Raw genomic sequence first — 21,013 nt, 5'->3', positions numbered from 1 at the left:
CAGTGCATATCAGAGCAACAACAAAACCATAAGGTCAAAGGAATTGTCCCTTGAGCTCCAAGACAGAACAGTGATCTCCATCATTCTTAAGTGGAATAAGTTTGGAACCACCAAGAGCTGACCTCCCAGCCAAACTGTGCAATTGGGGGAGAAGGGCCTTGGTCAGGGAGATTACCAAGGACCCGATGGTCACTCTGACAGAGCTCCAGAGTTCCTCTGTGGAGATGGGAGACCCTTCCAGAAGGACAACCATCTCAGCAGCACTCTACCAGTCAGGCCTTTATCGTAGAGTGGCCAGACGGAAGCTACTCTTCAGTAAAAGGCACATGACAGCCCGCTTGGAGTTTGCCAAAAGGCACCTAAAGGACTCTCAGACCATGAGAAACAATATTCTCTGGTCTGATGAAACCAAGATTGAACTCTTTGGCCTGAATGCCAAGCGTCACGTCTGGAGGAAACCTGGCACCGTACCTACGGCAAAGCATGGTGGTAGCAGTATCATGGTGTGGGGATATTTTTCAGCGGCAGGGACTGGAAGACTAGTCAAGATCGAGGCAAAGATGAACGGAGCAAAGTACAGATAGATCCTTGATGATAACCTGCTCCAGAGCGCTCAGAACCTCAGACTGGGGTGAAGGTTCACCTACTAACAGGACAATGACCCTAACCACACAGCTAAGACAACTCAGGACTTGAACCCGATCGAACATCTCGCTCTCGAGACCTGAAGATAGATTTGATGCAACGCTCCCCATCCAACCTGACAGAGCTTGAGAGTATCTGCAGAGAAGACGGGGAGAAACTCCACAAATACAGGTGGGCCAAGCTTGTAGTGTCATACCCAAGAAGACTCAATGCTGTATTCACTGCCAAATGTGCTTAAACAAAGTACTGACTAAAGGGTACTTATGTAAATGTGATATTTCAGTTTTTATATTTGTAATACACTTGCAAAAATTTCTAAACCTGTTTTTGCCTTGTCACTGTGAGGTATTGTGTGTAGATTAAGGGGGAAAAAACAATTTAATCAATTTTAGAAGGCTGTAATGTAATAAAATGTGGAAAAATTTGAGGGATCTGAATACTTTCCGAATGGACCGTACATTAAATATTTTTGTAGGCTTTAGGATCCCCCCCCCCCATTGATCACTTGGTATTCTAAAGGCATTTAATTAAGAAATTCACCTGTAAGCCTATCAACAATAAATTATTAATATTGCTGAGGTCGGAGGGTTGAAAGCTGTCTCAAGGCCATTGGTGTGAGTCAGATTGTTAGGAGTGATTATAGTCAGTTAGAGCTGTTAGAGGAAAACTAGTAAGTAGGCTGTCTTGCAGAGTGGTTAGAAGTGGTATATGTGTGTATTTGACTCAATATTTTACAGACCAAAGAACAAATCATCTACAGTCAAAAAACAGCAGCCTCCAAAGGGAAGGAAAACCAGGAAACAAGAGTCATCTGTGGAGGAAGATGATGACGACGACGATGATGATGATGATGATGATGATGACGAAGATACCCCAAAGAGACAAACCCGGCGAAGGGTGTCTGCTAAAGTCAGGTATGTCAATGTTTCACTTGTTCAATATAAAATATGAAGGAAATTGTTTACCGTGCATGACATGCATTGTGTTGGTTTGTTACAGTTACAAGGAGGACCAAAATGACTTTGAGACTGACTCTGACGACCTGATAGAGATGGAGGGAGCTGAGGTGGAGCCGGAAGATGACAGCGAGACCATTGAGAAGATCATGGATACCAGGACAGGCAAAAAAGGAGGTGATGCATCCTCACTTAGTATCTCACCTGTATTGTGTTAACCCATCTAGATAGACATTGCCAGCAGATGGGCTTGATAGGCTGATAGGCTTGAAATGGGCATGGTCTAATTGATTCAACAAATGAAAACTCATATCTAAGTTTCTCTTTTTTAATAAACCAGAATATCATTTTTTTTGTGGTTGTTTATCAAAGTTAGCTGAATAACTAATTGATCCTGCTTTATAGTACCCTATGGTGTTGAAAGACACAGTAACCGAGGTGCTCATATTACTATGCTAGACAAGATATCTGTTTACTAGCGGCTGCCTCCTGGTTAGGAATCTATACTGTGAATAATATTCAGATATTGAAAACATTAATGTCCAAATGTTGTGTGTGTATCCATTTTAGCCTGCGGGGCTTCCACTACCCAGTATGCTGTTGAGGAAAATGGGGACCCAGGAGCCGACTTTGACCCAGAGAAGGATGAGGGAGAGATCCATTACCTGATCAAGTGGAAAGGCTGGTCCTACATCCACAACACCTGGGAGAGCATCGACTCCCTCACTCAACAGAAGGTCAAGGGACTCAAGAAACTAGATAACTTCAAGAAGAAGAACGATGAGCTCACTGCTTGGTGAGGGCTTGTTGTGTACACATGTAAAGTAGCTACAATTTGAAGTTTTATCTTTCAGTGTTGTGTTCTTTTACTTTTTGACACTGATTATCTTCCATAGGTTGAGCAAAGCATCCCCTGAGGATTCAGAATATTACAACTGCCAGCAAGAGCTAACCACTGATTTAAATAAGCAGTTCCATATTCTGGAGAGAGTCATTGGTAAGAAACTAAACTCCTTTGAAATGTGTCTTCATTGACTAGCAGCAATGGTTCATCGATGAAAATATATTTGACAAAATTGTGATTATTACAACAGACTTACCTTCTTTCTTCACACTTTATAATATATTTACAGAATTAGTGTAATCAACAATTATAGCTATTTGGGGAATGTAATTTGAGATATTATTATTATTTTCAGCGACTAAAACCGGGAAGACACAGGGTCTCTCGGATTTTCCTTGTAAGTCCCTTATGTCATCACCAACATTATCATACACTATATATACAAAAGTATGTGGACACCTGTTAAAATTAGTGGATTCTGCTTTTTCAGCCACACCCATTGCTGACAGGTGTATAAATTCGAGCACACAGCTATGCAATCCCCATAGACAAACATTGGCAGTAGAATGGCCTTACTGAAGAGTTCAGTGAATTTCAATGTGGCACCGTCAAAGGAGGCCTCCTTTCCAACAAATTAATTCATCAAAATTCTGCCCTGCTAGAGCTGTCCCGGTCAACTGTAAGTGCTGTTATTGTGAAGTGGAAATGTCTAGGAGCAACAACGGCTTAGCCGCGAAGTGGTAGACCACTCAAGTTCACAGAATGGAAGTGCTGAAGTACGTAAAAATCATCTGTCCTCGGTTTCAACACTCACTACCAAGTTCCAAACTGCCTCTGGAAGCAACGTCAGCACAAGAACTGTTCGTCTGGTGCTTCATGAAATGGGTTTCCATGGCCGAGCAACCGCACACAAGCCTAAGATCACCATGCGCAATGCAAACGTTGGCTGGAGTGGTGTAAAGCTCACCGCCATTGGACTCTGGAGCAGTGGAAACGCATTCTCTGGAGTGATGAAGTACGCTTCACCATCTGTCAGACCGACGGACGAATCTGTGTTTGGCTGATGCCAGGAAAATGCTACCTGCCCGACTGCATAGTGCCAATTTAATGCTACAGCATACAATGACATTCTAGACGATTCTGTGACTCCAACTTTGTGGTAACAGTTTGGGGAAGGCCCTTTCCTGTTTCAGCATGACAATGCCCTTGTCTGTGCACAAAGTGAGGTCCAGAAATGGTTTGTTGAGATCTGACTTGCCTGCACAGAGCCCTGACCTCAACCCCATTGAACACCTTTGGGATGAATTGGAACGCTGACTGCGAGCCAGGTAAATTGCCCAACATCAGTGCCCAACCTCACTAATGCTCTTGTGGTTGAATGGAAGCAAGTCCCCACAGCAATGTTCCAACATCTAGTGGAAAGCCTTCCCAGAAGAGTGGAGGCTGTTATAGCAACAAAGATGGGGCCAATTCCATATTAATGCCCATGATTTTGGAATGAGATGCTTTACGAGCAGATGTCCACATATGTTTGGTCATGTAGTGCATCTTCATTATCATACTAAGCACATTTTGAATAAAACCTTCTGAAAAACATTTTCACTGAAGATGTTGTTTTCACTGTACACCAGCTCACAGCCACAAGAATGGTGCTTCTTCCAATGAGCCAGAGTACCTGTGTAAGTGGATGGGCCTGCCTTATTCAGAGTGCAGCTGGGAGGATGGAGCTCTGCTGGGGAAGAAGTTCCAGCACTGTATAGACGGCTTCATCAACAGGAACTCCAGTAAAACAGTCCCCTCCAAAGACTGCAAAGTGAGTGAGGAAAGTGTCCCGACTAGATAGATTGCACATCAATACTCATCACAATTGTTTTATTTAAACATTTACTAATATCAGCTAGAACACAAATGTACAATATGTAGCTATGGTAATTTCAGAACAGTGCAGTGATTTTCTAACTCTAATTTCAGGTGTTGAAACAGAGGCCCAGATTTGTTGCACTAAAGAACCAGCCATCGTACATTGGGGATGAGAACCTGCAGCTGAGAGATTACCAGTTAGATGGACTGAACTGGCTGGCTCACTCCTGGTGCAGGTATACATCAAGTCACGAGGGACACTAGAGAAACAGTAGAGATTATTACTGTTTTAATCATCTCATTTAGTGGATGTACTGATACTGTACTGAGGTGTACTGTTAATTACCTGGAATTAGGTAGTTCGTAGGTCATTTTAGCATGAACGTAACCCTAATAAGACTCCATGTTCTTTGTTTTTCAGGTGCAATAGTGTGATCCTGGCTGATGAGATGGGTCTGGGGAAAACCATCCAGACCATCTCGTTCTTGTCCTACATGTTCCACCAGCACCAGCTGTATGGGCCCTCCCTGGTGGTGGTACCCCTATCCACCCTCACCTCCTGGCAGAGAGAGTTTGACACCTGGGCCCCCGATATGAACGTGGTGGTCTACTTGGGAGATGTGATGAGCAGGAAATCGGTACGGAAATCTCCTCTTTACAAAACTCGAAAGAAGCGTTGTAGTCTTGTTGCCAACCAAAAATGAATGTCCCCCTCTTTAATTTTTTATTTAACCTTTATTTAACTAGGCAAGTCAGTTAAGAACAAATTCTTATTTATGGGTTAAGCGCCTTAAGGGGCAGAATGACAGATTTTTACCTTGTCAGCTCGGGGATTTGATCTAGCAACCTTTCGGTTACTGGCCTAACGCTCTAACTACTAGGCTACCTGCCGCCCCTCTGCTTTGCTTTTGTGTTGAACAGATCCGTGACTATGAGTGGGTATGCCATCAGACGAAGAGAATAAAGTTCAATGCACTTATAACCACGTATGAAATTCTACTGAAAGACAAGGTAAGGCATCTGTATTTCTTGGAAGCATTTTCAGACAGATGCATTTCGATATACTGAATCGGCTTCGATTTGTACTGGCCAAAATAGTACACATTTTGTGATTTATTTAAAATATAAAAAAGACCAAGAAAACATTTAATTGTTTGATTGAATACAACTCTCCACTCACTCAATGTGTGTGGTCTGTCCATAGGGGGTGTTGGGGAACATAAACTGGGCTTTCTTGGGTGTGGACGAAGCTCACAGGCTAAAGAATGACGACTCCCTGTTGTACAAAACCCTGATCGAGTTCCGGTCCAACCACAGACTTCTTATCACAGGGACACCACTGCAGAACTCTCTCAAAGAGCTGTGGTCCCTTCTGCACTTCCTCATGCCTGACAAGTATGTACTTCTCCTCTCTATAAAATGCATCATGTATATTTTGGCAAATGTGGACTTTGAGAAGAACAACCTGTGCATTTGTATTCATTTACAGTGTTCTTATCTCGATGCAATTGTACTTTCCCCCTCTGAAGGTTTGAAAATTGGGAAGATTTTGAAAGTGAGCATGGTAAAGGGACTGACAATGGCTACCAGAGCCTTCACAAAGTCCTTGAGCCCTTCCTCCTGAGGCGTGTAAAGAAGGATGTGGAGAAATCCCTGCCTGCCAAGGTAGAACAGATCCTCCGTGTGGACATGTCTGCTGTGCAGAAGCAGTACTACAAGTACGTTCCCTCAAATGTAGCACTTCTGTCTATCCATGTCTGCCTGTCTGGACAGATGATTTGAGCAGTATCTAAGGTCTTACTCCTTGTCCCTGAAGTTAACTGGTGGTGTGTTTTGGTGCTTGTTTCAGGTGGATTCTGACCAGGAACTTCAGAGCCCTGCAGAAAGGCACCCGAGGCAGCTCCTCTGGCTTCCTCAACATCGTCATGGAGCTGAAGAAGTGCACTAACCATGGTTTCCTCATCAAACAGCCTGAGGAAGAGTGTGACACTCCACAGGAGCACCTGCAGGTAGGACTAGCAAGAAGAGCTCAGCTCAGCGCATTATGGCAAAATATGTATTATGTCCATGTGATAATACAGTGGACTAATTATCTCTACTTTTGCTGTTTTGAACATTTAGAAATACCCTCATTGGTTAAAATGGCAGCAGAGCATGATTACATGTAGCCACACTAATGTATCGGTTTGTTAGAGGGTGTAGAAAATATGTTAATTTCCCTAAGTTTGACCGTTGACCTTTTGCGTATCTCAGGCGTTGGTGAGGGGCAGTGGGAAGCTGGTTCTTCTGGACAAGCTACTGACCAGACTTCGGGACAGGGGCAACAGAGTCCTCATCTTCTCCCAGATGGTGCGCATGTTGGACATCCTGGCTGAGTACCTGGCCCTGAAGCGCTACCCATTCCAGGTAGGGTATAACACAGCCCAGGGGATGGCAAGGCAGCAGGTCCAACCCTTCAGTAGTGTACCTGCTGTTCTTTTATTCTGCATGACTTGTCCTTGTTCTCTTACGTCTCCATTAAATGTTAATACATCTTTATTATGGTGACTTAGTGAGGGTGTTTTCAGTAGCTGTTGAGATATTGGAGCAGTGTTGGAGTCCACTCAGATGTTAACCGACTCATGTGTCAGTGTTGCCGCAAACATGCTCTTGCATAGTTATTTTTATCCTCAAGTTATTTTTGATGGGGACTGGCTGGTCCCCAGAGCCAGAGTGACCACTGGGTCTTAGCACAGGTAAATAACTAGACATAGTTTTACTGTTGTAATTCTCTTTGACAATATGCTGCTTGCCTGATGGATCATATAATGCCATGTATAGCTGAGCATTCCCAAGTGGGATCTTAGGGTTTGGAGTTCAGGCAAGGTTCCAAGGCCTGAAAACTCTCTCCTTCCCTCTCTTCTCAGCGCCTGGATGGCTCCATAAAGGGAGAAATACGAAAACAAGCACTTGACCACTTTAATGCTGAAGGTTCTGAGGTATGTCATCTATATTATGTTTTAGCTATTGCAGATTGCAGGTCTGAACATTCGAGGCGTTGATATTTGAAGTGTCTATGTCAGCCCTGAATCTGTGTCGGAACTCAGTTGGTATGCATTTCACTTACTCAGCGACGTATCTACCTGAAGATAACCATAGTGATAAAATCAAATCAAATCAAATTTTATTTGTCACATACACATGGTTGGCAGATGTTAATGCGAGTGTAGCGAAATGCTTGTGCTTCTAGTTCCGACAATGCAGTAATAACAAGTAATCTAACTAACAATTCCAAAACTACTGTCTTGTACACAGTGTAAGGGGATAAAGAATATGTACATAAGGATATATGAATGAGTGATGGTACAGAGCAGCATAGGCAAGATACAGTAGATGGTATCGGGTACAGTATGTACAAATGAGATGAGTATGTAAACAAAGTGGCATAGTATAGTATAAAGTGGCTAGTGATACATGTATTACATAAGGATACCGTCGATGATATAGAGTACAGTATATACGTATGCATATGAGATGAATAATGTAGGGTAAGTAACATTTATATAAGGTAGCATTGTTTAAAGTGGCTAGTGATATATTTACATCATTTCCCATCAATTCCCATTATTAAAGTGGCTGGAGTTGAGTCAGTGTCAGTGTGTTGGCAGCAGCCACTCAGTGTTAGTGGTGGCTGTTTAACAGTCTGATGGCCTTGAGATAGAAGCTGTTTTTCAGTCTCTCGGTCCCAGCTTTGATGCACCTGTACTGACCTCGCCTTCTGGATGATAGCGGGGTGAACAGGCAGTGGCTCGGGTGGTTGATGTCCTTGATGATCTTTATGGCCTTCCTGTGACATCGGGTGGTGTAGGTGTCCTGGAGGGCAGGTAGTTTGCCCCCGGTGATGCGTTGTGCAGACCTCACTACCCTCTGGAGAGCCTTACGGTTGAGGGCGGTGCAGTTGCCATACCAGGCGGTGATACAGCCCGCCAGGATGCTCTCGATTGTGCATCTGTAGAAGTTTGTGAGTGCTTTTGGTGACAAGCCGAATTTCTTCAGCCTCCTGAGGTTGAAGAGGCGCTGCTGCGCCTTCTTCACGATGCTGTCTGTGTGAGTGGACCAATTCAGTTTGTCTGTGATGTGTATGCCGAGGAACTTAACTTGCTACCCTCTCCACTACTGTTCCATCGATGTGGATAGGGGGGTGTTCCCTCTGCTGTTTCCTGAAGTCCACAATCATCTCCTTAGTTTTGTTGACGTTGAGTGTGAGGTTATTTTCCTGACACCACACTCCGAGGGCCCTCACCTCCTCCCTGTAGGCCGTCTCATCGTTGTTGGTAATCAAGCCTACCACTGTTGTGTCGTCCGCAAACTTGATGATTGAGTTGGAGGCGTGCGTGGCCACGCAGTCGTGGGTGAACAGGGAGTACAGGAGAGGGCACAGAACGCACCCTTGTGGGGCACCCGTGTTGAGGATCAGCGGGGAGGAGATGTTGTTGCCTACCCTCACCACCTGGGGGCGGCCCGTCAGGAAGTCCAGTACCCAGTTGCACAGGGCGGGGTCGAGACCCAGGGTCTCGAGCTTGATGACAAGCTTGGAGGGTACTATGGTGTTGAATGCCGAGCTGTAGTCAATGAACAGCATTCTCACATAGGTATTCCTCTTGTCCAGATGGGTTAGGGCAGTGTGCAGTGTGGTTGAGATTGCATCGTCTGTGGACCTATTTGGGCGGTAAGCAAATTGGAGTGGGTCTAGGGTGTCAGGTAGGGTGGAGGTGATATGGTCCTTGACTAGTCTCTCAAAGCACTTCATGATGACGGATGTGAGTGCTACGGGGCGGTAGTCATTTAGCTCAGTTACCTTAGCTTTCTTGGGAACAGGAACAATGGTGGCCCTCTTGAAGCATGTGGGAACAGCAGACTGGTATAGGGATTGATTGAATATGTCCGTAAACACACCGGCCAGCTGGTCTGCGCATGCTCTGAGGGCGCGGCTGGGGATGCCATCTGGGCCTGCAGCCTTGCGAGGGTTAACACGTTTTAAATGTCTTACTCACCTCGGCTGCAGTGAAGGAGAGACCGCATGTTTTCGTTGCAGGCCGTGTCAGTGGCACTGTATTGTCCTCAAAGCGGGCAAAAAAGTTATTTAGTCTGCCTGGGAGCAAGACATCCTGGTCCGTGACTGGGCTGGATTTCTTCCTGTAGTCCGTGATTGACTGTAGACCCTGCCACATGCCTCTTGTGTCTGAGCCGTTGAATTGAGATTCTACTTTGTCTCTGTACTGGCGCTTAGCTTGTTTGATAGCCTTGCGGAGGGAATAGCTGCACTGTTTGTATTCGGTCATGTTACCAGACACCTTGCCCTGATTAAAAGCAGTGGTTCGCGCTTTCAGTTTCACACGAATGCTGCCATCAATCCACGGTTTCTGGTTATGGAATGTTTTAATCGTTGCTATGGGAACGACATCTTCAACGCACGTTCTAATGAACTTGCACACCGAATCAGCGTATTCGTCAATGTTGTTATCTGACGCAATACGAAACATCTCCCAGTCCACGTGATGGAAGCAGTCTTGGAGTGTGGAGTCAGCTTGGTCGGACCAGCGTTGGACAGACCTCAGCGTGGGAGCCTCTTGTTTTAGTTTCTGTCTGTAGGCAGGGATCAACAAAATGGAGTCGTGGTCAGCTTTTCCGAAAGGGGGGCGGGGCAGGGCCTTATATGCGTCGCGGAAGTTAGAGTAACAATGGTCCAAGGTCTTTCCTCCCCTGGTTGCGCAATCGATATGCTGATAAAATTTGGGGAGTCTTGTTTTCAGATTAGCCTTGTTAAAATCCCCAGCTACAATGAATGCAGCCTCCGGATAAATTGTTTCCAGTTTGCAGAGAGTTAAATAAAGTTCGTTCAGAGCCATCGATGTGTCTGCTTGGGGGGGGATATATACGGCTGTGATTATAATCGAAGAGAATTCTCTTGGTAGATAATGCGGTCTACATTTGATTGTGAGGAATTCTAAATCAGGTGAACAGAAGGATTTGAGTTCCTGTATGTTTCTTTCATCACACCATGTCACGTTGGCCATGAGGCATACGCCCCCGCCCCTCTTCTTACCAGAAAGATGTTTGTTTCTGTCTGCGCGATGTGTGGAGAAACCCGTTGGCTGCACCGCTTCGGATAGCGTCTCTCCAGTGAGCCATGTTTCAGTGAAGCAAAGGACGTTACAGTCTCTGATGTCCCTCTGGAATGCTACCCTTGCTCGGATTTCATCAACCTTGTTGTCAAGAGACTGGACATTGGCAAGAAGAATGCTAGGGAGTGGTGCACGATGTGCCCGTCTCCGGAGTCTGACCAGAAGACCGCCTCGTTTCCCTCTCTTTCGGAGTCGTTTTTTTGGGTCGCTGCATAGGATCCACTCCGTTGTCCTGTTTGTAAGGCAGAACACAGGATCCGCGTCGCGAAAAACATATTCTTGGTCGTACTGATGGTGAGTTGATGCTGATCTTATATTCAGTAGTTCTTCTCGACTGTATGTAATGAAACCTAAGATGACCTGGGGTACTAATGTAAGAAATAACACGTAAAAAAACAAAAAACTGCATAGTTTCCTAGGAACGCGAAGCGAGGCGGCCATCTCTGTCGGCGCCGGAAGATACCATACATTAACATGACATTAACATGACATTAACATGACAGTCAGTACATTGTTTCATCTAGTGTTAAGATTTATTTTCCTCAGAAGTTATCATATTCTTTTGAGGTCAATTTAGCAAGACACATTTACTGACCTGTGATAGCGTAGCTCAACCAAGTAAAAACAAAATGGCCGTGACTGTTACCTGGTGTGTTTTACCACATCAGGTAACACTTTCTTTGGATCGTCCCAAGTAGATGGTTTGTAGATGTTCAATAACTGTCAACATTTCAACAAACTATCTACTAACCCTAGCTCAAATCTTAACCCTTATCCTAACACTTGTTCTAAACCTCACCTTTACTGTAACATTAACAAGCAGTTTCTTATCAATAGGTAGTTTGTTGATATATGACCATCTGTGGATCATCTATATGGGAATATCCAAATAAAGTGTGAACCCACACCATAAAAGCCACAAGAACGGTTATCACACTTGACATGTTCTCTACTTCAGGCATTTTGTCCCTTCACCTGTGATGTTCAGCAGGTTTGGCGTGATGCACTATGTGATTTGTTTTGAGAATAATAATCCCCCCTCTCTGTCCAGGACTTCTGTTTCCTGCTGTCCACAAGAGCTGGAGGTTTGGGTATCAACCTTGCCTCTGCAGACACTGTGGTCATCTTTGACTCTGACTGGAACCCTCAGAATGACCTGCAGGCTCAGGCCAGGGCTCACAGGATTGGCCAGAAGAAGCAGGTATCTACAACTAGACCCACTGTCCTAAGTATTGAGGGAAGGTTTAGCTAAGCACAAGATTGTTGGTCTGATTCTGGTGACTTGATCCTAATGAATAAAACCTGTGAGGTACAGTAGGAAGTTAGTAATCAGTTTGGCATACGTTTTCTTTGGCAGAGCCTTCATGGAAAATGTTTGTCTTCCAACTTTGTGAGTATTTCTTGTATTTCTGAACAGGTGAATATCTATCGCTTGGTCACAAAGGGATCTGTGGAGGAAGACATTATTGAGAGAGCCAAGAAGAAGATGGTTTTGGACCATCTTGTAATTCAGAGAATGGACACCACTGGTCGAACTGTATTGGATAACAACTCCGGAAATTCAAAGTGAGGAAACTTCACCATGCGGTCTACTAGTCTTTGAGTGATATTTTGCTTTGACTGAAAACATGAGGTCTCTCAGGTTCTTAACTTAACATCAACATCTTTTCACAGCTCCAACCCATTCAATAAAGATGAGCTGACTGCCATTCTGAAGTTTGGAGCTGAAGATCTGTTCAAAGAGGCAGAAGGAGAGGAGACTGAACCTACGGTACACAGACACACATTTCTATTGATTATGTACTCTGTTGAAAGTTAAATTGTATGAGTGAATGATTTTCAAACTTCCAGATTTGCAGAATGTCTGCGTTTCTTGTCCTTTACATTGTACCTTTCTCTTTTTGCCCTTGCAGGAGATGGATATTGATGAGATCTTGCGGTTGGCTGAAACCAGAGAAAGTGACCAGGGATCAAGTGCCACAGATGAGCTTCTCTCTCAGTTCAAGGTACCTAGAATTTGAACCAACTCTCAGCCTGCTTTTCACAATACTTCTCGGAATACCTTTAGCTACTATTCTAACTAAAGATAAAATATTATTCCCAGTCTCAGACAGTACATGTGTGTCTCCCTCCAGGTGGCCAACTTCTCCAACATGGAGGAGAGTGCTCCAGAGATGGTGGAGCGGATGGTGCCTGACTGGGACGACATCATCCCGGAGGACCAGCGGCGGAGGCTGGAGGAGGAGCAGAAGCAGAAGGAGATGGAGGACATCTACATGCTGCCTAGAAGCAGGAGCTCCAATAAGAGGGTATGCAGGAGAGAACACACATCTCACGTTAGATCTCTTGAGCATGACAGAGATGTGACTACTCCATGGTATGGTGCAGCTCAGGTGGCTGTGTGTGAAGGGGCTTCCCCAGGGAATGTGTGTGCTGCTGAACTGTTTACTTTCATCCTCTCCTGCTCTCTGTCGGGGGACTGGGGGTCTGATGGGGTGGTAATGAGGTGTTTACTGCCTCACGGTGTAGGTGAATCCCTGGTGATTCCACTGTGTGTATGTGAATCTTCTGCATGAGAAGCTTCCTTAATGAATCATTAGGGCTTATAGCAGCATTGTCCCTTGTGATGCAACAGTGGGTATTTATATCACACAGATAACCTTCAACAGCATAGGATATTATCCAAATTCATGAAATGCATGGAAGAGTCACCTCAATTATTCATTAGTGTGATTCAATTATAATTCTTGATTAGATTTTCTCTTGATTTTATTTAATATTATAGTAGAGAAAACAAACATCCTTAAACAGTTCAGCATTCAGAAGTATTCATAACTCAAAAAGGCATTGGGCAATTAATCAGTAGGAAATAGGTTTTGCTTGTTGTGTCTGAAGGTTGTATTGTGTCTATTAATTGCAGGCCCAAGCCAACGACAGTGACAGTGACGTTGGCTCCAAGCTGAAGCACCGCTCCTCGGGCTCCGAGAGCGAGACGGACGACAGCGGCGATGACAAGAAGCCAAAGAGGAGAGGCAGGCCCAGAGCCCGCAAGAACAACGTGGAGGGTTTTACTGATGCAGAGATCCGCAGGTTTGTAGGTCTCTTTGGCCATTTAGACTGATTTTTAGAATGGTTTCTCAGTGTTTCATTAAACACTTAGTTCATGTTTTACACTTTCCTTCACCAGGTTCATCAAGGCTTATAAGAAATTTGGAGCTCCGCTTGAAAGGCTGGAGGGCATTGCCCGGGACTCAGAGCTGGTGGACAAATCCCAGGCAGACCTGAAGAGACTGGGCGAGCTGATCCATAGCAGCTGCGTGACGGCTGTCCAAGAGCATGAAGAGCACCTCAGAGAGAATCCCAGTGAAGGTGAGTGTGTCTGACTGCTGCCGACGGCCTGCCTGCCTGTCTGTCTGACGGCCTGCCTGCCTGTCTGTCTGACGACCTGTCTGATTCAGATTTTTAGGAATCAGGGCTTAGAATGTGTGTGCTAATATTTTGACTCATGCATACCCGGTTCCTTTAGCCAAAGGCCCTGGGAAGCGCAGAGGTATTAACATCAAGATCTCAGGAGTGCAGGTCAATGCCAAGTCCATCATTCAGCACGAGGAGGAGTTTGAGCCACTGCACAAAGCTGTGCCAGCTAATCCTACTGAGAGAAACCAGTAAGTTACCATTGCAGATATATCTGAGGCCTGTGAAACATTTTATCAGATTAAAATAAATATTACTATAACAGATGTGGGTCAAAGAGGTAACAACTGATGCAGACACCAGGGCATTGTCATGATGGGCTGCAGTAGCAGAGGGTTTGACCACCTCTCCTCTTTTCGCCACAGATTCCAACTGACCTGCAGAGTGAAGGTGCCTCACTTTGACGTGGACTGGGATCTGCAGGATGACACTCAACTGTTGCTGGGGGTCTATGAGCATGGCTACGGAAACTGGGATCTGATGAAGACCGACCCCGATCTCAAACTCGCAGACAAGGTAACCATCAGAATGTCAGAATAAAAAAAGTTCTCAGAAAGCTGTGGAACTCGATGAAACTATAAAGCTGTGCGTTAGATTGGCTCCTGTTAAGAAATTGTATTCTATATGCACAGATTCTCCCAGATGACCCAGAGAAGAAACCTCAAGGGAAGCAGTTGCAGGCCAGATCAGACTACCTTCTGAAGATGCTGAAGAAAGAAGCGGACTGTAAAGATGTTACTAAGGAGGAGGTTAGAAAAGACATGGCTGCTCTGTTTAACAGGACCTCTCTTAAATAATAAATGTACAGTCTGTCTGGTATTGGTTTCTGCACAGTATATACCCCATTGGCTCATCATATCTCTCCCCCCCTCCCAGGCCAAAGTGAAGAAGAGGAAGCCTCGGGTGAAGAAAGAGAACAAGGCCCCTAAAGATGAACAGGGCAATGACATCTCCTCCCCCCGCATGTCAGACAACCCCTCAGAGGAAGGGGAGGTGAGGGTAAGTCATCTCAAAACACCCAGCTCTACCTGCCTATCAACCACCAGCCTTTTCACAAGGGAGTTTCTTGTTGGTTACAGAATACCGGGATAGAGAAAAGGGAAATGTGATGCAGTCTTTGTTGGTAGTCCACCAGAACTAGTTTACTTATTTACCTTTCCATGTTCTTTATTTAACCAGGATGACGGGACTGAAAAAACTCCCACAAAGAAGAGGCAGAAGAAAAAGGATAACAAAGAGAACAAAGAAAAACACGGAACTCCTAAAAAAGAGAAGGACGCGGACAAAGACAAAAAACGTCCAAAGCCAAAAAAAGAAAAGGTACTTCGGCAGTGGCAAACTTTATGCCTTGTGCTGCGGTAGTATACAATCTCACACCCACTAACCTTTTTTGTTTCCAAACAAATGGGACAACATTTAGCTTTGTCTGTGTTGTTGGTGGTGGATTTAGGAGCAAGATGGGGTGTACAGATTAGGTTATAAGATTGCTCCTGGATCACCGGGAGGGATAGTGTCACTGTGCAGGTGTTTGTATGGAGATCTGTGTTAACCTGCTTGGTGGTGTGTCTGTCTGTCTTTATCTGTGTCTCAGGCAAAAGGAGCTAAAGGGAAGAAGCCCCAGGGGCCGGTCCACATTACTGCTGGGAGTGATCCTGTTCCCATCGGAGAGGAGGACGATGAGCTGGACCAAGAGAACTTCAGCATAGTGAGTTATTGCACCCTGTAACGACTAGAGCATGGCCATGCTAGTTACCACCGGCGTGGACAGGATAAGGAAACATATTAACTACATTGAAGACTAATGTAGGTGTTAATAAGCCATTTAATATGTCAAACATAATGGATGTTCTGTTACAGCTGAGGATAATTGAAACATGGATCATCTTTGGCTTGGCGCTCTCTTGTACTTAGCGGAGTAAACTGTCTGTGTGCGTTTGTCCAGTGTAAGGAGCGCATGAGGCCGGTGAAGAAGGCCCTAAAACAGCTGGATAAGCCTGACGAGGGCCTGTCTGTTCAGGAGCAGCTCCAACACACACGCACCTGCCTGCTGAAGATAGGAGACCGCATCACTGAGTGCCTTAAAGCCTACAGCGACCCAGAGCATGTCAAAACATGGCGTCGGTAAGCCCTCAGCCAACCACAAGTTATAAACTGAGTGTACAAAACATTAGGAACATCTTTCCAATATTGAGTTGCATCCTTTTTTGTATGGATTCTACAAGGTGTTGAAAGCGTTCCACAGGGATGCTTGCCCATGTTGACTTCAATGCTTCCCACAGTTGTGTCAAGTTGGCTTGATGTCGTTTGGGTGGTGGACCATTCTTGATACACACGGGAAACAGTTGAGCGCTTTATTTAACCTTTCGCCTCCCTTTCATCTACACTGATTTGAAGTGGATTTAACAGGTGACATCAACAAGGGATCAAAGCTTTCACCTGGTCAGTCTGTCATGTGAAGAACAGGTGTTCCTAATGTTTTGTACACTCAGTGTATGCACTGAAGGTTTGATTATGAAACCAACTCCTTGGTCATTTAGGTCAATCTATGTTTTTAATTCCGATGCCATTGAGTTTCATTAAAATAGTTCTCCATATTAAGGGTAAGTCTGTGACTTAACATGACTTACCAAGATGTCTTTGTTTGGCAGGAACCTCTGGATTTTTGTGTCTAAGTTCACAGAATTTGGAGCGAGGAAGCTTCACAAGCTGTACAAGATGGCTCAGAAGAAGCGGTCTCGGGAGGAGGAGGTGAGCTGGTCTCTTTTCTCCTAGTATGAAAACTCACAGGCTTCTGTAACAAGTACAACCAGACAAACGTTATTTTTGCTTGGTCCTGTGCTTGACCCTTTGCTAATTTTCAGAAGGAGCATAGAAAAAAGGGGGATGACCCGTCAGGCAGGAAAAAGACTTTCCGAGCAGAGGCGTCTGGTTCCAGTCGAGACTCCACCGGCACCCAGCCATCGTCCAAGTCTCATCCAGGCATGCCCCACCCCTCTCCAACGTCCCCCCATGGTCCCCACAGAGAAGGCTACAACCAGTCCAACAAGCGACACTTTGGAAATGATGGTAAGAGTTGTTTATTTTGTATGAAGTATGCACAATTCTATAACATTGCAGCAATTGTGTGGATTTCTATAAAAAAATGTATATGAGCATGACACTTCACGGGCCACTATTTTATCTTATTATAAAAGATCGAGGAGATTGGCAGCGAGATCGTAAATACAACTACCCTGGAAATAGCAACCAGCCCTGGCAAAGCGAGCGGCATCATCCATATGACGCCCATCGGTATAAGGACCATCACTATGGTGACCGTCGTCCGCGTGAAGACTCCTACCGCAGCAGCTCTAGTAGTTACCGTAGTGGCGGCAGCAGCAGCTCCCCTCGGAAGAGGCCGTATGACCAGTATGACAGCGACCGAGAACACAGGGACCGTCGTGCCTATTACGACAGGTGAGAATTAGGCCTTTTCAAACACAATAATGTAGAGGTTTGTATTTGTCAGTATTGAAATGTAATGCTAAAACCATATGACTTGTGATAGCTTGTAGCTCTGTAGTAGTAAGCTCTGAAAGACATCATCCCTCTCGCTCCAGACATCCAGACTCAAAGCGGAGACGCGGCGATGACTTCCGTCCTCCCCAAGACTTCAGGGGGAGTGGAGGCCATCCCCAAGACTTCAGGGTGAGGATGCCAGAGCATAGGGGGCCCCCGGGGCCAGCAGGGCCAGAACACTTCACCCGGCCCTATCCAGACAACAAACCCCCCCCCCTGCTGGACCCACGCTCCCCACAGGCGCAGAAGTCCCCCCAGGACTCACGCTCGCCAACTGCAGAGCGGACTGCAGAGCAGAAAGCAGCTACGGCTGATTTAAACAGGAAGACATGAGGACTGTCGCTGAAGGACAATGTGAGTGTATTTTGTTCAGGTGATGAACACAGTGTGAACTCCACATGCTGCTGAAGGACAGGTCTGGGCTGGCTAGACTCACTGGTTTGCTTGGCCTGACACACCCTCAGTCGCAAATACTCTGTTTACCAGCAAACACCAAACTCCAAACCCCTCCTCCGGGTGTGACTGTGGTAGTGAACTGTCTGTGCCCATATTGAAATCTATTACAGATGTTTTTTTTTAGGTTTTTTTAGATGAAATGACAGGTGATCAGTCAGTGTTAGTGGTGAGTCTGTAAAATGCCTGTGGATCACTAGTCCCATGGACTATTATCTGGGGAAAGCTTACAATGCCTAAAAGGTTGATGTTGACTGATCTTGGAACATAAAAGTGCCTACAGTATTTGGCCTTTTTGACTGTTAGAGGTATGGGATTATTCCCAAAGGAACCATGACTTTGATTTTCTTTTTTGTGTTTAGCTTTATGCCATTATGATGTCCATAGGAAATGTTTCTGTAAAAAATGTTATATTTATCATGTCACCCTCACCTTCAGATGTTTATGAATCTTAATGTTGAGTTGGTCGTGCAACTATCATCATTTCATAAAGAGATGCACCTTCTTCCCCAAATCCAAATGGGAGTGCATCCGTATGTCTAAATTGAAGTGGAGAATAGTAAGTTAGTCAGCTTGCCAGTACCTAGTCCTCAGAATGACTATTTAAAAGGTTTTAATGAGCATTTCTCATTACTGTTGATAATCATTCTTCTGAAAAGACATTCATCATTGCAAGTTTCTTTAAGTTGATAAAAACCACTTACTCGCTGATAAGTTGAGGACCTAATGAAAGGACAACTTTCTAAGCAGTATTTAAGGTAATTCATTGTGCAAAGGTTCAAAAGAACACTATGACTATGTTTAAGCTATCCCTAATAACATTTTATTTGTAGATGTGCAAAGAATGAAGCTATTTCAACCATATTTCTGTGTCTTATGTATGAATGGTACTTTTGCATCTTACATTGCACTAGAAGTACTGCACTCTACCGCTTTATTCCACCCATAAAAGTATTGAACGATGTTTGAGAAGACTGGAAATAATTTTCTCTTTCTCTAAAGTTAAAAGATTGCTGTCGCTGGGAATCAAACAATGTAACTAACTTCTGGTAAATTTTCAAAGGGACATTTGAGTGTTTACGGATGTGGTTGATGACAAGCTGTTATTGGTCAATCTGGTTCAGTGCCAAACCAGAGACTGGCCCTGCTCTGGTTCTTATGATTTCTGGTGTTTTGGTGTGCTTCTCCATTTGTGCCTTATTTTTGTGTATATTTTCATACTGTATATGGGTTCATGTACATTAGTGTACTCTACTACAGCAATGATGCAGTATTAAACAGTCATGTTTTGAGACTTTTCTCAATGGATGATTTGTGGAATGCTTGTTAAGTGAAGACTGGAGGTGGGAACAAATTGTTTAGTTTGTCATGTTCTTCTGTAACTCCCCACAAGTTATTGGGAAAAGGATAAACAGCATTACACAGGTGAATCTGTGTATGTCCTCTGTGGGTAGATCTGTTACAAGGAATAGCCAACCAACACCGCCTTCCTTCTCTCCACGCTACAGTCCCTGGACCTGTCCTCTTGAAAACAAGCCGAAATAATTTATATTTGTGAAAGCCACTCTTCACATGAAATGTACTGTAAAAATGTTAATAGACATATGTATTAAACTTTCCTACATTATGAAAAGCATTGTCACTTGTTTATTCATCTAGTAAAGTATAAGACCAACAATCAGTCTGATTATGATAAAGGTTAATAGCTTTGTGAATGCTATTAATGATGTCATTGGGAATCTTGACTCTTCCCACAACATTTACAGTGCATTCAGACCCCTTCACTTTTTCCACGTTTTGTTAGGTTACAGCCTTATTCTAAAATGGATTAAATCGTTTTTTAACGTCAATCGACACAATACCCCATAATGAAGCAAAAACAGGTTTATGAAAATTTCGCACATTTTTTACTAAAATGACATTTACATAAGTATTCTTCAGACCCTTTACTCAGTACTTTGTTGAAGCACCTTTGGCAGCCTCGAGTCTTCTTGGGTATGACGCTACAAGCTTGGCACAACTGTATTTGGGGAATTTTCCCCCATTCTTCTCTGCAAATCCTCTGTCAGGTTGGCTGGGGAGCATCTCTACAGAGATGCTCGATCGAGTTCAAGTCCGGGCTCTGGCTGGGCCACAAGTACATTGAGACTTGTCCTGAAGCCACTCCTGCATCGTCTTGGCTGTGTACTTAGGGTCGTTGTCCTGTTCGAAGGTGAACCTTTGCACAAGTTTTAGGTGCTGATTGCTCTGGAGCAGGTTTTCAATGATCTGTACTTTTCTCCGTTCATCTTTCCCTCGATCCTGACTAGTCTCCCGGTCCCTACTGCTGAAAAACATCCCCACAGCATGATACTACCACCACCATGCTTTACCGTAGGGATGGTATTGAACCAGATGAGTGGTGCCTGGTTTCCTCCAGACCTGATGCTTGGCATTCAGGCCAACTAGTTCAATCTTGGTTTCATCAGACCAGAATCTACTTTCATGGTCTGAGAGTCCTTTAAGTGCCAAGCGGGCTGTCCTGCCTTTTGTCTGGCCACTCTATGATAAAGGCCTGACTGGTGGACCACTGCTGCTGAGACTGTTGTCATTCTGGAAGGGTCTCCCATCTGCACAGAGGAACTGGAGCTCTGTCACAGTGACCATCAGGTTGTTGGTCACCTCCCTGACCAAGGCCTTTCTCCCCCTATTGCTCAGTTTGGCCCGGTGGTTCCAAACTTCTTTCATTTAAGAATGATGGAGGCCACTGTGTTCTTGGGGACCTTCAATGTCTGTTCCTCGACACAATCCTGTCTCGGAGCTCTACGGACAATTCTTTCGACCTCATGGCTAGGTTTGTGCTCTGATATGCACTGTTAACTGTGAAACCTTATATAGACAGTTGTGTGCCATTCCAAATCAATTGAATTTACCACAGGTGGACTCCAAGTTGTAGAAACAGGATGCACCTGAGCTCAATGTCAAGTCTCATAGCAAAGGTCTGAATACTTAATGTTTTTATTTATTTTGAATACATTTGCAAATGTCTAAACCTGTATGCTTTGTCATTATAGGGTATT

General features: G+C 44.6%; 1 protein-coding gene across 7 annotated transcripts in view; it reads left to right on the top strand.

Moving 5' to 3' along the window:
- chd2 (chromodomain helicase DNA binding protein 2) overlaps positions 1-19,587 on the top strand; it is a 36,255-nt gene extending 16,668 nt beyond the window's left edge. For 5 of the 7 annotated variants that reach the window (XM_090225804.1, XM_090226044.1, XM_090225753.1 and 2 more), the window contains 32 exons: positions 1,383-1,559; positions 1,645-1,778; positions 2,172-2,397; positions 2,498-2,598; positions 2,801-2,842; positions 4,077-4,258; positions 4,417-4,541; positions 4,727-4,943; positions 5,227-5,316; positions 5,510-5,700; positions 5,835-6,023; positions 6,155-6,314; positions 6,559-6,711; positions 7,212-7,283; positions 11,521-11,670; positions 11,887-12,035; positions 12,144-12,240; positions 12,383-12,475; positions 12,605-12,778; positions 13,390-13,559; positions 13,657-13,838; positions 13,996-14,134; positions 14,309-14,459; positions 14,576-14,692; positions 14,820-14,942; positions 15,123-15,263; positions 15,535-15,648; positions 15,886-16,064; positions 16,592-16,691; positions 16,805-17,009; positions 17,138-17,399; positions 17,543-19,587. In XM_090225804.1, the coding sequence (XP_090081930.1) occupies positions 1,383-1,559; positions 1,645-1,778; positions 2,172-2,397; positions 2,498-2,598; positions 2,801-2,842; positions 4,077-4,258; positions 4,417-4,541; positions 4,727-4,943; positions 5,227-5,316; positions 5,510-5,700; positions 5,835-6,023; positions 6,155-6,314; positions 6,559-6,711; positions 7,212-7,283; positions 11,521-11,670; positions 11,887-12,035; positions 12,144-12,240; positions 12,383-12,475; positions 12,605-12,778; positions 13,390-13,559; positions 13,657-13,838; positions 13,996-14,134; positions 14,309-14,459; positions 14,576-14,692; positions 14,820-14,942; positions 15,123-15,263; positions 15,535-15,648; positions 15,886-16,064; positions 16,592-16,691; positions 16,805-17,009; positions 17,138-17,399; positions 17,543-17,834 (4,897 nt within the window). In that variant the 3' untranslated portion in view covers positions 17,835-19,587. The remainder of the gene's footprint in view (positions 1-1,382; positions 1,560-1,644; positions 1,779-2,171; positions 2,398-2,497; positions 2,599-2,800; positions 2,843-4,076; positions 4,259-4,416; positions 4,542-4,726; positions 4,944-5,226; positions 5,317-5,509; positions 5,701-5,834; positions 6,024-6,154; positions 6,315-6,558; positions 6,712-7,211; positions 7,284-11,520; positions 11,671-11,886; positions 12,036-12,143; positions 12,241-12,382; positions 12,476-12,604; positions 12,779-13,389; positions 13,560-13,656; positions 13,839-13,995; positions 14,135-14,308; positions 14,460-14,575; positions 14,693-14,819; positions 14,943-15,122; positions 15,264-15,534; positions 15,649-15,885; positions 16,065-16,591; positions 16,692-16,804; positions 17,010-17,137; positions 17,400-17,542) is intronic. The other 2 variants (XM_090225928.1, XM_090226005.1) reach the window with 1 other exon arrangement.
- The last annotated feature ends 1,426 nt before the right edge of the window (positions 19,588-21,013 follow it).

This window comes from Oncorhynchus mykiss, chromosome 1 (genome assembly GCF_057628025.1).
Source record: "Oncorhynchus mykiss isolate SJ-2025 chromosome 1, ASM5762802v1, whole genome shotgun sequence".
Classification (NCBI taxonomy): domain Eukaryota; kingdom Metazoa; phylum Chordata; class Actinopteri; order Salmoniformes; family Salmonidae; genus Oncorhynchus; species Oncorhynchus mykiss.
The sequence above is the reverse complement of the archived record's forward strand: the minus strand, read 5'-3'. Positions and strand labels throughout refer to the sequence as shown.